Source organism: Lepidochelys kempii, chromosome 7, assembly GCF_965140285.1.
Source record: "Lepidochelys kempii isolate rLepKem1 chromosome 7, rLepKem1.hap1, whole genome shotgun sequence".
Classification (NCBI taxonomy): Eukaryota; Metazoa; Chordata; order Testudines; family Cheloniidae; genus Lepidochelys; species Lepidochelys kempii.
The window spans coordinates 93,229,510-93,240,744 of record NC_136386.1 but is presented as its reverse complement, the minus strand read 5'-3'; the positions used below and the strand labels follow the sequence as shown (position 1 = coordinate 93,240,744).

Genomic DNA, 11,235 nt, shown 5'->3' with positions numbered 1-11,235 from the left:
CAGCATTAAAGCCCTTGCTTGTTAAGTAAACACTACCATGTTTCCTGAAGGGCTACAGTGTTTCCTTTTTGCAGGAGCAGCACCTCTTGAACATACATAATTAGAAATCCAGGGCTTCTCTTTCAATCAGGTCTCTCAGAGTCAGCACCACTGGCTTTGGGTTGTTAATTTCAGGCTAACAGATGTCCTAGTTGCTTGGTTAATGGAAAAAGCCAGATAATGGAGGCTCAAATTAACGGGATTCTACTATATCTGTATATGATGTGTAGAGATCTCCATAGTGAGGATGTCTAATGATACTGGGGTTGAGAGCAGAATAAAATGAGTCACTAGACATATGGGTCTGATCCAAAGCCTGGTGAACTCAATGGCTGTCTTAACATGCATTTCAAAAGGCTTTAAATTAGAGATCTGCTCGAGCCTAATTTTGAAGCCTGGACCTAGATCTAAACCAGACCCAAGCTCATCCAACCAAGTCATTTTCGACCCAACCCTTCACCCTGAACCTGAGTCAGTGCCATCACCATTCCCATGCCTGCTGGTTTAGCGCAGCAGTGGGTGTGTGCATTGGCTGCTGCCGGAGGTGCTGGAACAATTTTTTATTGTGGGGGTGTTGAGAGCCATTGAACCAAATTGTAAACCCTGTATTATAATGAAAATCACTTCAAGCTAGGTGATGTGGAATCACCCGCCACACCTCTAGTTCCAGCACCTATGGCTTCTGCGAGTCCTGTGCCTGCTGGCCATTGCCCTCAGCTGTGCTGTGTGTGCTGCAGAGTGAGAGGCTCCATGACTCGTTGACACATTTCATTCTGCAGTACACACAGGCAGAAGTAGGAGAGCCGACTCGAACCCAGAGGTTGTTTTCCAACTGAAGCCTGACACTTGTAGTTGAGCGGCAGCCCCACTGGGTTTGGATTGGGTTGCAGGTTTCTGCTTTGAATCAGGGCCATATAGCTAGATTATAAGAAATGTCAAGCACCTGCAGCTCTCATTTAAATCCACTGGGTGCCCATCTCAAAATCAGGCCTAAATTGCCTGGAGTTCTGCCAAAGTGGGAATGGAAGATCCCACTGCTGTAGGGGTGCTTGATGTTGCACTGGAGTTCCGATACTGGTTGGTGGTGAATATGTCCTTTAAAAAATTAGCTTAATGCTTTTCCCACTTGCACCTTTTTGTGTCATGCTCCATAGATGACAATCCTCTCCGTTGTCTATCAGTTGCCACAGATTGATTTGCAGTGTTTCAACCTATGATTTATTCTGGTTTCTTGGGTTATTTAGTGGCTCAGGATGTGGCTTTATGTTCTGCTGCTAGATGGGTGTTCATAAGCTTCCTTGAACATGAATTGCTCTTGGAAAAGGAGAAGGGGGAGGACAGAGCGAAAAAAGGTCTGTCTCAAAGGCCCAGATCCACAAAGGTATTTAGGCTTCTAACTTCCATTGATTTCCATGGAAGTTAGGAGCACAAATACCTAGAAACTGGATTAGTTGGTCCCTGATAGATTTTGCACAGTGACAATGGCAGAATGAGAAAGACCAAGTGAAAGCTAAACTATTATCTCAATGAAACGTTTGTGCAGACTCTCAGCTGTCATGTTGCTGCCTGGGCCGCTGCAGGAGAGTGAGTTTGTGTGTGCGGGGGTGGAGGGTGAAAAAGCCCAACTTGATGATCACTTTAGATATGCTATTACCAGCAGGACAGTGGGGTGGGAGGAGGTATTGTTTCATGATCTCTGTGTGTATATAATGTCTGCTGCAGTTTCCACGGTATGCATCGGATGAAGGGAGCGGTAGCTCAGGAAAGCTCATGCGCAAATAAATTGGTTAGTCTCTAAGGTGCCACAAGTACTCCTTTTCTTTTTTCAAAAATAAGCTTTGCCTCATTTTTCAAAGTTTTGCTTTATGTCCTTGAAATGGACGTGGTCACCCTAGCGGCCAGCTAAGGCCTCTGCGCCAGCAGCAGCAGGGATGCAGCTAAACAGAAGCCCACACACAAGGCGCTGACAGACCCGCAGCAGCACACCAGGGTGAACCTAAGGGAGAGCGGGGGAAGCGCGGCATTGCCTCCTCAGGCAGCTCCCTCCCTTCTGTGGCTGGGGAGGAGAGCGCGCCCCCTCCTGTTCAATCCACTTTAACTACCGCCAGCGGAACCTCTGCCGCGCAGCCCGAGTTGTGGGGCCCGGCCTCCGGGGGAGAGATCGGCGAGGAGCGGCGATGCGGAGTTAGGATACCAAGGGACAGGGGTCGCTCCCCGGCTGAGGCCAGGCGAGGGTTAGGTATCTGACGGGGAGGGAGCCCTTTGGAGGCTGGGCGCCGGCGGCCGACCCTTCAAGCCGTGACAGGGCTGGGGCAAACACAAGCCTTCCGCAGGCTGCAGCAAGCCCCAGCCCAGGGGGCGGTACCTGGGCGGGGCCACCGCGTGCGCAGGAAGCCGGGTGCGAGCCGGCTGGCCGGCATCAGCGTGCAGAGCCAGCAGGAGCTCCCAGCCGGCCCCATGGTGCGGCACCTGGGCAGCGGCGGTGCTGCTGCGGCTCCCCCCGTAGGAGGACGGGAGCCGGCGCCGCCGCGGAGCGAGGAGGAGGAGGAGGATGCGGGGGGCGCGGGGCAGCACCCCCCGTGCCAGGCGGGCGCCATGGAGGCGGCGGGCGCCCAGGAGCCCGGAGGCGGTGGCTGTAGCTGCTGCTCAGGCTCATCCCGGCCGCGCTGCAGGCTCCCGTGGGCACGGAAGACGCCCGGTGAGGAGGGAAGCCCGGCCGGCGGGGGAGGGGAGCCGTGGCCTGCCCTGCCCTGCCCTGCGGCGTGGGCTCCCCGCCCCTCGGGGGGACACTGCCAGGCGGAGGAAGCGGGCACCAGGGTACATCCAACACGGTGACTGGGCGCAAGCTGTGCTCCTGGGGCCGCTCCCCTGAGGGCGCCAGGCAGATGGGGGCGCGATCCGCTGTCTCCAGGGACCGTGCGGGTCTCTGAGGGGCAGCATGGCCGCGGTCTGCCCCCGCCTTCGCGTGGGCTAACGGCCAGCGAGCCCTGCGCGCTCAGAGCTCACTCGTCCGCTGGCGCGCTGGGCAGCGGCCTAACGTCGGCTTTCCACGGTGTTGGGCAACCACAACCCCCTGACACGCGGCGGGTGTGAATCAGGACACGTAGCTACCCGCGTTTGGACATTTTGCCCTCGGTCTCCTGTTCCCTTCAAGAAAAGGAGGACTTGTGGCACCTCAGAGACTAACCAATTTATTTGAGCATGAGCTTTCATGCATTCTGATGAAGTGAGCTGTAGCTCAGGAAAGCTTATGCTCAAAGAAATTGGTTAGTCTCTAAGGTGCCACTAGTACGCCTGTTCTTTTTGCGAATACAGACTAACACAGCTGCTACTGTGTTCCCTTCATGCTCTTTTGTTTGTCCCATTCCCCCCAGGTTAAAACCACCTTAATTCATTAAAGGTACAAGTATAGAGAAGTGAAGCCCAGATTGCTTGGATTCACCATCCTAACTATCCTTAGCACTATATAACTTCATGTTTAAAGGGCTTTAGGATCCTCTCCCAACAAGACCGCACAGCATTCTGCAGAGGTACAGAAATATCACGGTCTATTTTACATACTGGGAAACAAGTGGACACAAAGCTTCAGTGACCTCTCCTGCCCAAGGCCACGTGAGTGAGTGTCCAGAAGACTGAGAAAGTCCTGAAGTTCCTGGTTCCTAGCTTAGTGGTTATTTAACAAGACTGAACTTGCCTTACCCCTTACATCAAAGTCTCTGCTTTTCTTTTACCAAGCACTGAGATTGGCTTCCTCGAGCTTATCTTGTGGGGAAAACCTGTGCAGAGGGCATTTGTTCTTGGATTGTAAACTTTGTGTGCCAGTTCCGAGTAAATGAAAATGACTAAGAGATAACGGACAATGAACTTTGGCCATGTGAGCAATATTTTCTGAACCGTATTCTGCTTATAATGAAGAAATATGAGGGGAAATCCACATACTTATGAGGCCTCCACTATGAGGCTTCATTGGTAATACAGATATTTTACTTCACTTTATTTTCTCTGATAGTCTGAGGTCATTTTTTATATTTTATAGTTGGTTATTTTTATTAGAGCCACATGAAATTCTTGGGTTTTTTTTATATTTTTATATTTTTGTGCTTTTTCATTTAATTCGTATGGGTTGGCTGGGTCCTACCCCCTGTGGGGATGGGAGATGCTGCACTACTTACCCTGCTCTGCAGATTCACCCAGTTTCTCACTGAGGGCACTGCAGTCTGCCCATGGGTCACAGTGCCACTCACTCAAATCCCCACCCTCCACCCCATCATGATTGTCAAAGGGCAGCCTGGCCAAACCTGAGTGGTGCTGCAATCCCATGCCAAGAGCAGGGAGTTGGGCCCAGCCCTGTGGGGCAGGAGCCATCAATGTGGGGAATTTTTCATTTAATTTTATACATTTTTTGTTTTTCATTTTATTTTGCAATTGTGAAAAACATGGGGCTCTAGCCATGATCCTGCAAAGACTTATGCAAGTGCTTTAACTTTAAGCATGTGAGTACTGTAGATGGGTTCCTCACTGACTGAGCTGTCTTATAAACAAGGGTCCATGTCCAGAGCTTGTCTCCTGGAATTTGGGAAGTCCACAGACACAAACTTATTCCTGCAGCTTTCCTGAGGTCTGCCAGATAATTCCTCTCTTGTGAGCATCCTAAGACATGAAGGTTAGGAGCTCTTCTTCTGGACTTGGAGAGCATTCTTGGTCAATGTCCTTTACCTTCTCTTGCCATCTCTCAGCTGCCCACTCCATTTTGTTTTGCAAACTAAACATTTTTATTTGTATATATTTTGCAAGTATAACAATTACACATATGAAACTTAGACATGTTAAATGTAAATGCTCGTAGTTTACAAGAAGAAAACTGAGTGGGGCAGGAGTCAGGAGGTACCTGTCTAGAGCTTAAAACAAGGGGTGGAGGTTGTCTAAGGGACTGGAGAGTGGAACTGATTAGGAAACGGAACTAGGGAAACTATAAGAAGCTGCTGTAACACCTGCTCTGTTTAAATGTTTACGCATCTAGTAGCGAAAGCTCAGGTGTCATTTAAAGCTTTCTTTTCCCTGTTCTCAGAGCTTTTTGAGCTGCTAGGCAATGATATTTTTGAACTGAATGCATGTTTGTTGGAGTGGTTGAGTGTCATGGTGATAAAGGTTAATATTTGCAGACTTCCATTGAGTTGGGTAGGAATGTTGCTTTACCGTACTTTCTTCTTGGTATGTTCTTTGAAAGAAAATAAACTTGAGCAACTTTAATTCTCGTGGGGAGGGAGGGTCTTATTTAATTGTATTAGTACAGTAGTAGTGTATTGAGAAGCACTGTTTTATGTTGTAAATTCTTGCTTTGGTAATCTGAGATACCACTGTTTTCAGTTCTAGTGTTCTCTGATATCTTTTTATTTTTCTGACAGTCCAGTGTTAGGTCATAATGGAGGAGTACGTTTTTCAGACATGCATAGTACACTGGCTAAATTACTAAAGCTAAGAGTTCTCAGAAAATTTTCTTTTTCTTCAAATCATAAGCTTATACTAGATGTGGGAGCTCTTGCTCTTGCTTTAATTTGATTCGCTATCCACTTCAGGGGTCCCATTTTTTTGGTAGATTACTACAAATAGTAGAAGTCAAACAGGCTACCATGCAGGAAATATGAATTTGATTTTCTGTTTTTGTGCTTCCCTCCCTGGACCAGCATGGGTTTGGATCTCCTCTTTCAGCTGTAGGTCACTGAGTCTCCTTACTGTAATATCTCAGGCAATAATTTTAAAGTGTGTGTGTGTGTGAGAGAGAGAGAGAGAGAAAAAGAGACTGACTTACTTGCACAATGGGGACAATTATAGTATTCAGGGATTAAAATTTACACTAGTCTTCAATTGCTAAAAATTCTAGGCTAGTGCCAGAATAGCATAGAAGATGAGTGACAGATTTAAGGACTGCTTTCTTATGAGCTACTAGAGCTAAAACAAATGTTGCAATCAACTGGAAATGTCATTAATTTCCCACTCTAGTGTGGTGTGAGATTTTGAACCTTAAAGTGACATCATTTTGGTAATCATTTGCCTTCCCTGTTCCCACTAGCCCACTTCCATTCCAAGCTGATTTTAATGTCTGCTATCTTAAGAACTGTTAAAGCTGGACCCAATGTCATAAAACATTAGGCCAGCCTGGAATCTCATCTTTTAGATGGTATAGAGCAGTTTCTTAACCTTCGAGTCGTGATTCCAAGGAGGGTCGAAGTGGGTTGTGAACAATCTTTCTTAATTAAATATAACAAATCCCTATTTTGATTCTTGGTTGCTTGCTAGGCAACTTTCTGCTGTGTCCTGTCACGTCATTCCTTGTGCTCCCTCTGTGAGATCTGTCAGCCTCCCTGCCTCCCCCATTATCTAAGGGGAGCCATCTTTCATCACAACTAACTGCTTTAGAGAGTGGCTGTTCCATTTATTATCTTTATGTGGTGGCATACAAGTTAGGGTCACCATAAAATATTATGCTTTTTTTATATGTACAATCATTTTCCCCCTTCTAATGACATGAGAACTCCTTGCTAATATTGTACCCTTGAGATTCTAACTTTCCTTCAGTTAACGGTTCAGTGAGTAGAGTGTTCATCTTATTTTGCAAAGAGATTTTGTTTTCTCTGGAGGCATGTTGCAGGTCATCAGCAGTTCATCTTCACCCCTTTTGCCATTTTGTGAATCACTGGGGGACATAGAGGGGGACCAGGAAGAGGGAGGAAAATGTCACTGAAGGGTGCCTGAAGTATCAGGGAGCCTCAAGACCAGCAAAGAAGCAGAGTTAGGGACCTTCTTATGGGGGGGAAACTGGAAGATGGAATCAGATGAATTCAGGGATGAAACTCCTGTGTCTATAGAACTGGCAAAGATGCAAGGACTGTTTAACAAGACCATGATGATTGAACACTTGACCAAATTTAAAATTATTTTAGTTAAAAATATTTCCATTTTAGTATCTGTTACAAGAAAATATTGGTAAACCCCCAAAACTCCAGAAATCCATAGAATAGATTTAAGGGGGTTGTGTTATGATGAAATATGCATTTCTTTGTACTTGTTTATGTAAACGATGTAAGATTCATGTTATACGTAATGAATCATTTCCTTGATTTTAAGTGTTTAGGTTTTTTAGATGGTGTGATAGGTAACTGTTGTCATTTAGCAACCTTAACTGGCTTTTTAAACAAAGATTTTTGTCTTTGGAATTTTAATGAAGTAAGGTGACATATATGCCTTAAGGTTCAGTGTTTCATGACCTGGCAGGAGCCAGTACACTTTCACAGTTATATTTTCTAAGCCTCAAACCTAGAGCAGTGGTCAGAAAGAAACCTGATGCATGTAATCCAGTGGTCCCCAAACTTTTCACATGGTGCCTCTCCCCCTTCACTCCCCCCCACCCACCCCGACAAGGGTTAAGGGGGCCAGGAGCAGGGCCACAGCTGGGGGCTGAGGTGTGGGGCTGGGGCCGGAGCTGGGAGTGGAGCTACGCTGGGGATTGAGGTGGGGGCGGGGCTGGGAGCAGAGTCCTGGTCGGGCTGGGGCTGCGCCTGGGGGCAGAGCAGGGCAGGGTGGTTCTCCCCCACCCCCCTGTGGGGGCTGGCCTGGGTCTTGCCATGCCCTCCTGAATGTTCCCCCGTACCCTCCTAGAAGGGTCTGCACCACAGTTTGGGGACCACAGATGCAATGAATTTCTCAAATTACAATCAAATATTTTGATATTAACCAAAAATGTAAACCACCTAAGCTGACAAATAAAATGTGATTTGTAAGAGTGTAATGCCATTATGTATTGAATTTCACCTCCTATACATGAGATCTAAGAAAATATTAATAAGGGGCTTGGAATGTACTTACAATGAATAAAAGTGGTAGTTTTCTCTTGTTTCTTTTGCCTTCCCACCCCTTGCTGCTTCCCCCGACTCCCCATATAACTACATCGTATGGACAATCATAATTTCAAATACAACTGAAAAACCTACTATTAGGTAAATTACTGTTAGTTACTAACTGGAATTTATTATCTGTTGCAGGAACAAAGAAGAAATTCACCTGCCCAGGACTTGGCTTGTTTTATACTATATTGTCTGCCTTCCTTTTCTCAGTGGCTTCTTTGTTTCTTAAAAAAATTGAAGATGTACATTCAGTGGAAATCAGTGCATTTCGATGTGTTTTCCAAATGGCATTTGTTCTTCCTGGTTTAATATACTACAAGTAGGTATTGTGTCTAAATACAAAATCTTGTGAGGTACCTAATGTTCTGTAGGTAATAATATATCCACAGCTATCATTAATGAAATTGGAAAGTAAATCTGACTGCAAGTATTATTTTAATTCAGGATTTAATTGAAGAAGAGAAATGTCTCAAGAAACATTTGTAACTTCTCACTAAATAAATAGCATTGTTTTCTTAATGACATTGAGATTCAGAAAACATCTCTGAAATATTTTGAGCCTCTGAGCAGTAGAAGAAGGGATTATTCCAAAAATACGTCACTGAAACTCTGAGATATTATCCTTAAAAATAGAAAGTCATTAGTAGGATTTCTCTTTATATTTTCTATGGAGTTATTTTGCAAGCAGTACAACAATGCCTACCTAGTACAATGGGATCTTGATTCTGATGGAGGCTTCTGGGTGTTACAGTAATCCCAAAAAAAAATCTCTGCAGAGAGCCAAATTAAGGTATTCTGACAGTTTCATGATAAAAAGTCCCTCATTTGAGGGTATGAATGTAGTGAAATTAAATGTTTGATTATGAATCATCAGGCTATGAGATCAATGTGATTATATCTTTGTTTTTCTTTTTAATTTTCAGAACAGGGTTTTTGGGACCAAAAGGTAAACGAGTTTTTCTTTTCTTTCGAGGATTCCTTGGCTCTGGTGCAATGATTCTTCTCTACTATGCTTTCCAAGTAATGCCTCTAGCTGATGCCACTGTTATAACTTTCAGCAGTCCAGTTTTTACATCATTGTTAGCCTGGATATTTCTCAAGGAGAAATACAGCCTTTGGGATCTTCTTTTTACCCTCTTTACGATCACTGGAGTGGTTCTTATTGCAAGACCGCCTTTTCTGTTTGGATCCAATATTATAGGGATTGAAGGAAGCTATACAAATCATCTTAAAGGAACAATAGCTGCTGTCATAAGTGCAGTATCAACAGCTTCAACTTTTGTTATATTAAGAAAGATGGGAAAATCTGTGCATTATTTTTTGTCCATTTGGTATTATGCAGTAATTGGATTAATTGTATGCATTGTAGCACTGTTTGTAATAGATGAATGGACTTTACCATATTGTGGTACAGATAGATTTCTCCTAATATTAATTGGACTGTTGGGGTTGGGGGGTCAGATATTTCTCACAAAAGCATTACAGATAGAGAAGGCTGGTCCTGTTGCCATAATGAAAACCATGGATGTGGTGTTCGCTTTTATCTTACAGATTCTTTTCCTCAATCATCTGCCAACTTGGTGGACGGTGGGTGGTGCCCTTTGTGTAGTAGCCAGTAGCTCTGGAACAGCCATTCGTAAGTGGCAACAGAATTCAAAAAAGGCTAAAGAAAATGAAATCTAGCAAGTCAGACACTTTCATCACAGAAACAAAGATAACCATCATAATCTTGGGAAAATATATTTTATAGTAAGATATATTTTATTTATTTAAAATATTTCATTTATTTAACTCTCTGTTACCAAATTGTCCCCAAGAGGAGGAGTCGGCTGACTTTCAAGCAGCATAGCAGATGTTTTAACTAGCTGGTTCAGCATGTGCTACTCAGTGTCATACTGAGGAAGGCATTGGTGTATTTTCACAGATCTTGCTGTCTCTGTTTCCTGATTGCTATCTTAAACAGGCAGTAACTGTATTCAGAAGTTTTTTTTCTCTTTCCCACAAACTAGTGTTGTTTCTTTAAATTTTTGGGCCTGATTCTCCATTTCTTACACCTTGTATAGTCACTTACCCATCTCTAAAGTGGGAGTTAGTCTACCATTCTAAGGTAGTAGTTTGCATTCTCTTACTACAGGTATAACTGAATAGAATAGGAGCAAGGCAGTGAAGTCTAATTATTTTTTCTTAACTCTACTCAAATTTTCTATTTTTAATCTTAGAAGTGCTCAGTGACATAGTTTCATGAATACACTTCAAGCAGTTAGGGCCCCATTCAGCAAAAAGAAACAACAAAATAATACAGCTTCTGTACAACAGGCATGCAAGGCTGATACATGTGGCAGCCTCCAAAAATCTCTGCAGAAAACAGAAGCTGGATATGTAGGGATTTTTCTTAATTGGGTTCTAAATAAACATATGCTCTTTAATCTTCTGTATTATTATTTTTGAAAATTCTTTTGTTTTTCTGATTATCAAAAGAGAGCAGGGCTGATAATGCCAAAGTAAATCTGAAAACTATTTTCAGTGGCTTAACATGTAACATTATGTCAGTTAACTTTTTTAATTTAAAGTGACTTTCCCAATAGACCACGTCACATTGATTTACTACTTCTTTAGTTGCTACAATTTCAGTGATTAAAGAAAATGGTTGTTAATATAGCCCTTTGTGAGTAGACCATTTCTTATGCTACAAAATGTTATGCTGTGTTGCACTATCCTTAATTCTATGCAAAAAATATTTTATTTGTATTTTTTTAGGTATTTAATTTAGATTACTCAAAATGCTGTTCAGCAATTTTGTTTAATACTTTGTGTAAAGTATTTTTGTGGAAAAAAAAGTTGCACTTTTCTTGGCTGCAGTTATGTTTAATGTTTTATTGTAAAACCTCCCTTTTCTTCTTGTCACTAGCTAATGAAAGGTATTTAGAGATTCCACAAACAGCACTGGTTAGCCAGCGTCATAGTGGAGAATGTACAAAATGTACCCTGCACTCCTCACATGTCATTTTTAATGTTTGAAGACTGTTTTGATAGCAATGACTACGGTAATATTACAATATAGAGTCCAGTTTCCCAGTTTTATGGGCAGGAAAAGAAGTTCACTATAATACATAGTGGTTTCCCAGAATGGATTGTGATGTACTGGTGGGTCTCAGTCCAATTGAGTTTTAAGATTAATTTAATTTTTACTTTGCTGAGACCCTTTACACTGTTCCCTGTGGAGTTTTTCAGGCAATTACATTGTTTCCTCTTCTTTCCTGAAAGAGGAAGATCTTTTATAGTCGTAACCCAAGAA

The 11,235-nt window shown here is 43.5% G+C and overlaps 1 protein-coding gene across 1 annotated transcript; it reads left to right on the top strand.

Annotated features, from left to right (window-relative positions):
- The first annotated feature begins 2,433 nt into the window (after window positions 1-2,433).
- SLC35G1 (solute carrier family 35 member G1) lies at window positions 2,434-10,661 on the top strand. The gene is made up of 3 exons (XM_073354937.1): window positions 2,434-2,737; window positions 8,079-8,259; window positions 8,864-10,661. The coding sequence occupies exons 1-3, from the start codon at window positions 2,497-2,499 to the stop codon at window positions 9,621-9,623; spliced, it is 1,182 nt and encodes a 393-aa protein (XP_073211038.1). The 5' UTR covers window positions 2,434-2,496; the 3' UTR covers window positions 9,624-10,661.
- The last annotated feature ends 574 nt before the right edge of the window (window positions 10,662-11,235 follow it).

Coding starts and splice junctions, on each gene's coding strand:
- SLC35G1 (XM_073354937.1), top strand. CDS start 2,497: ATGGTGCGGCACCTGGGCAGCGGCGGTGCTGCTGCGGCTCCCCCCGTA. Junction 2,738..8,078: donor GTGGGCACGGAAGACGCCCG/GTGAGGAGGGAA, acceptor TATCTGTTGCAG/GAACAAAGAAGAAATTCACC. Junction 8,260..8,863: donor CCTGGTTTAATATACTACAA/GTAGGTATTGTG, acceptor TTTAATTTTCAG/AACAGGGTTTTTGGGACCAA.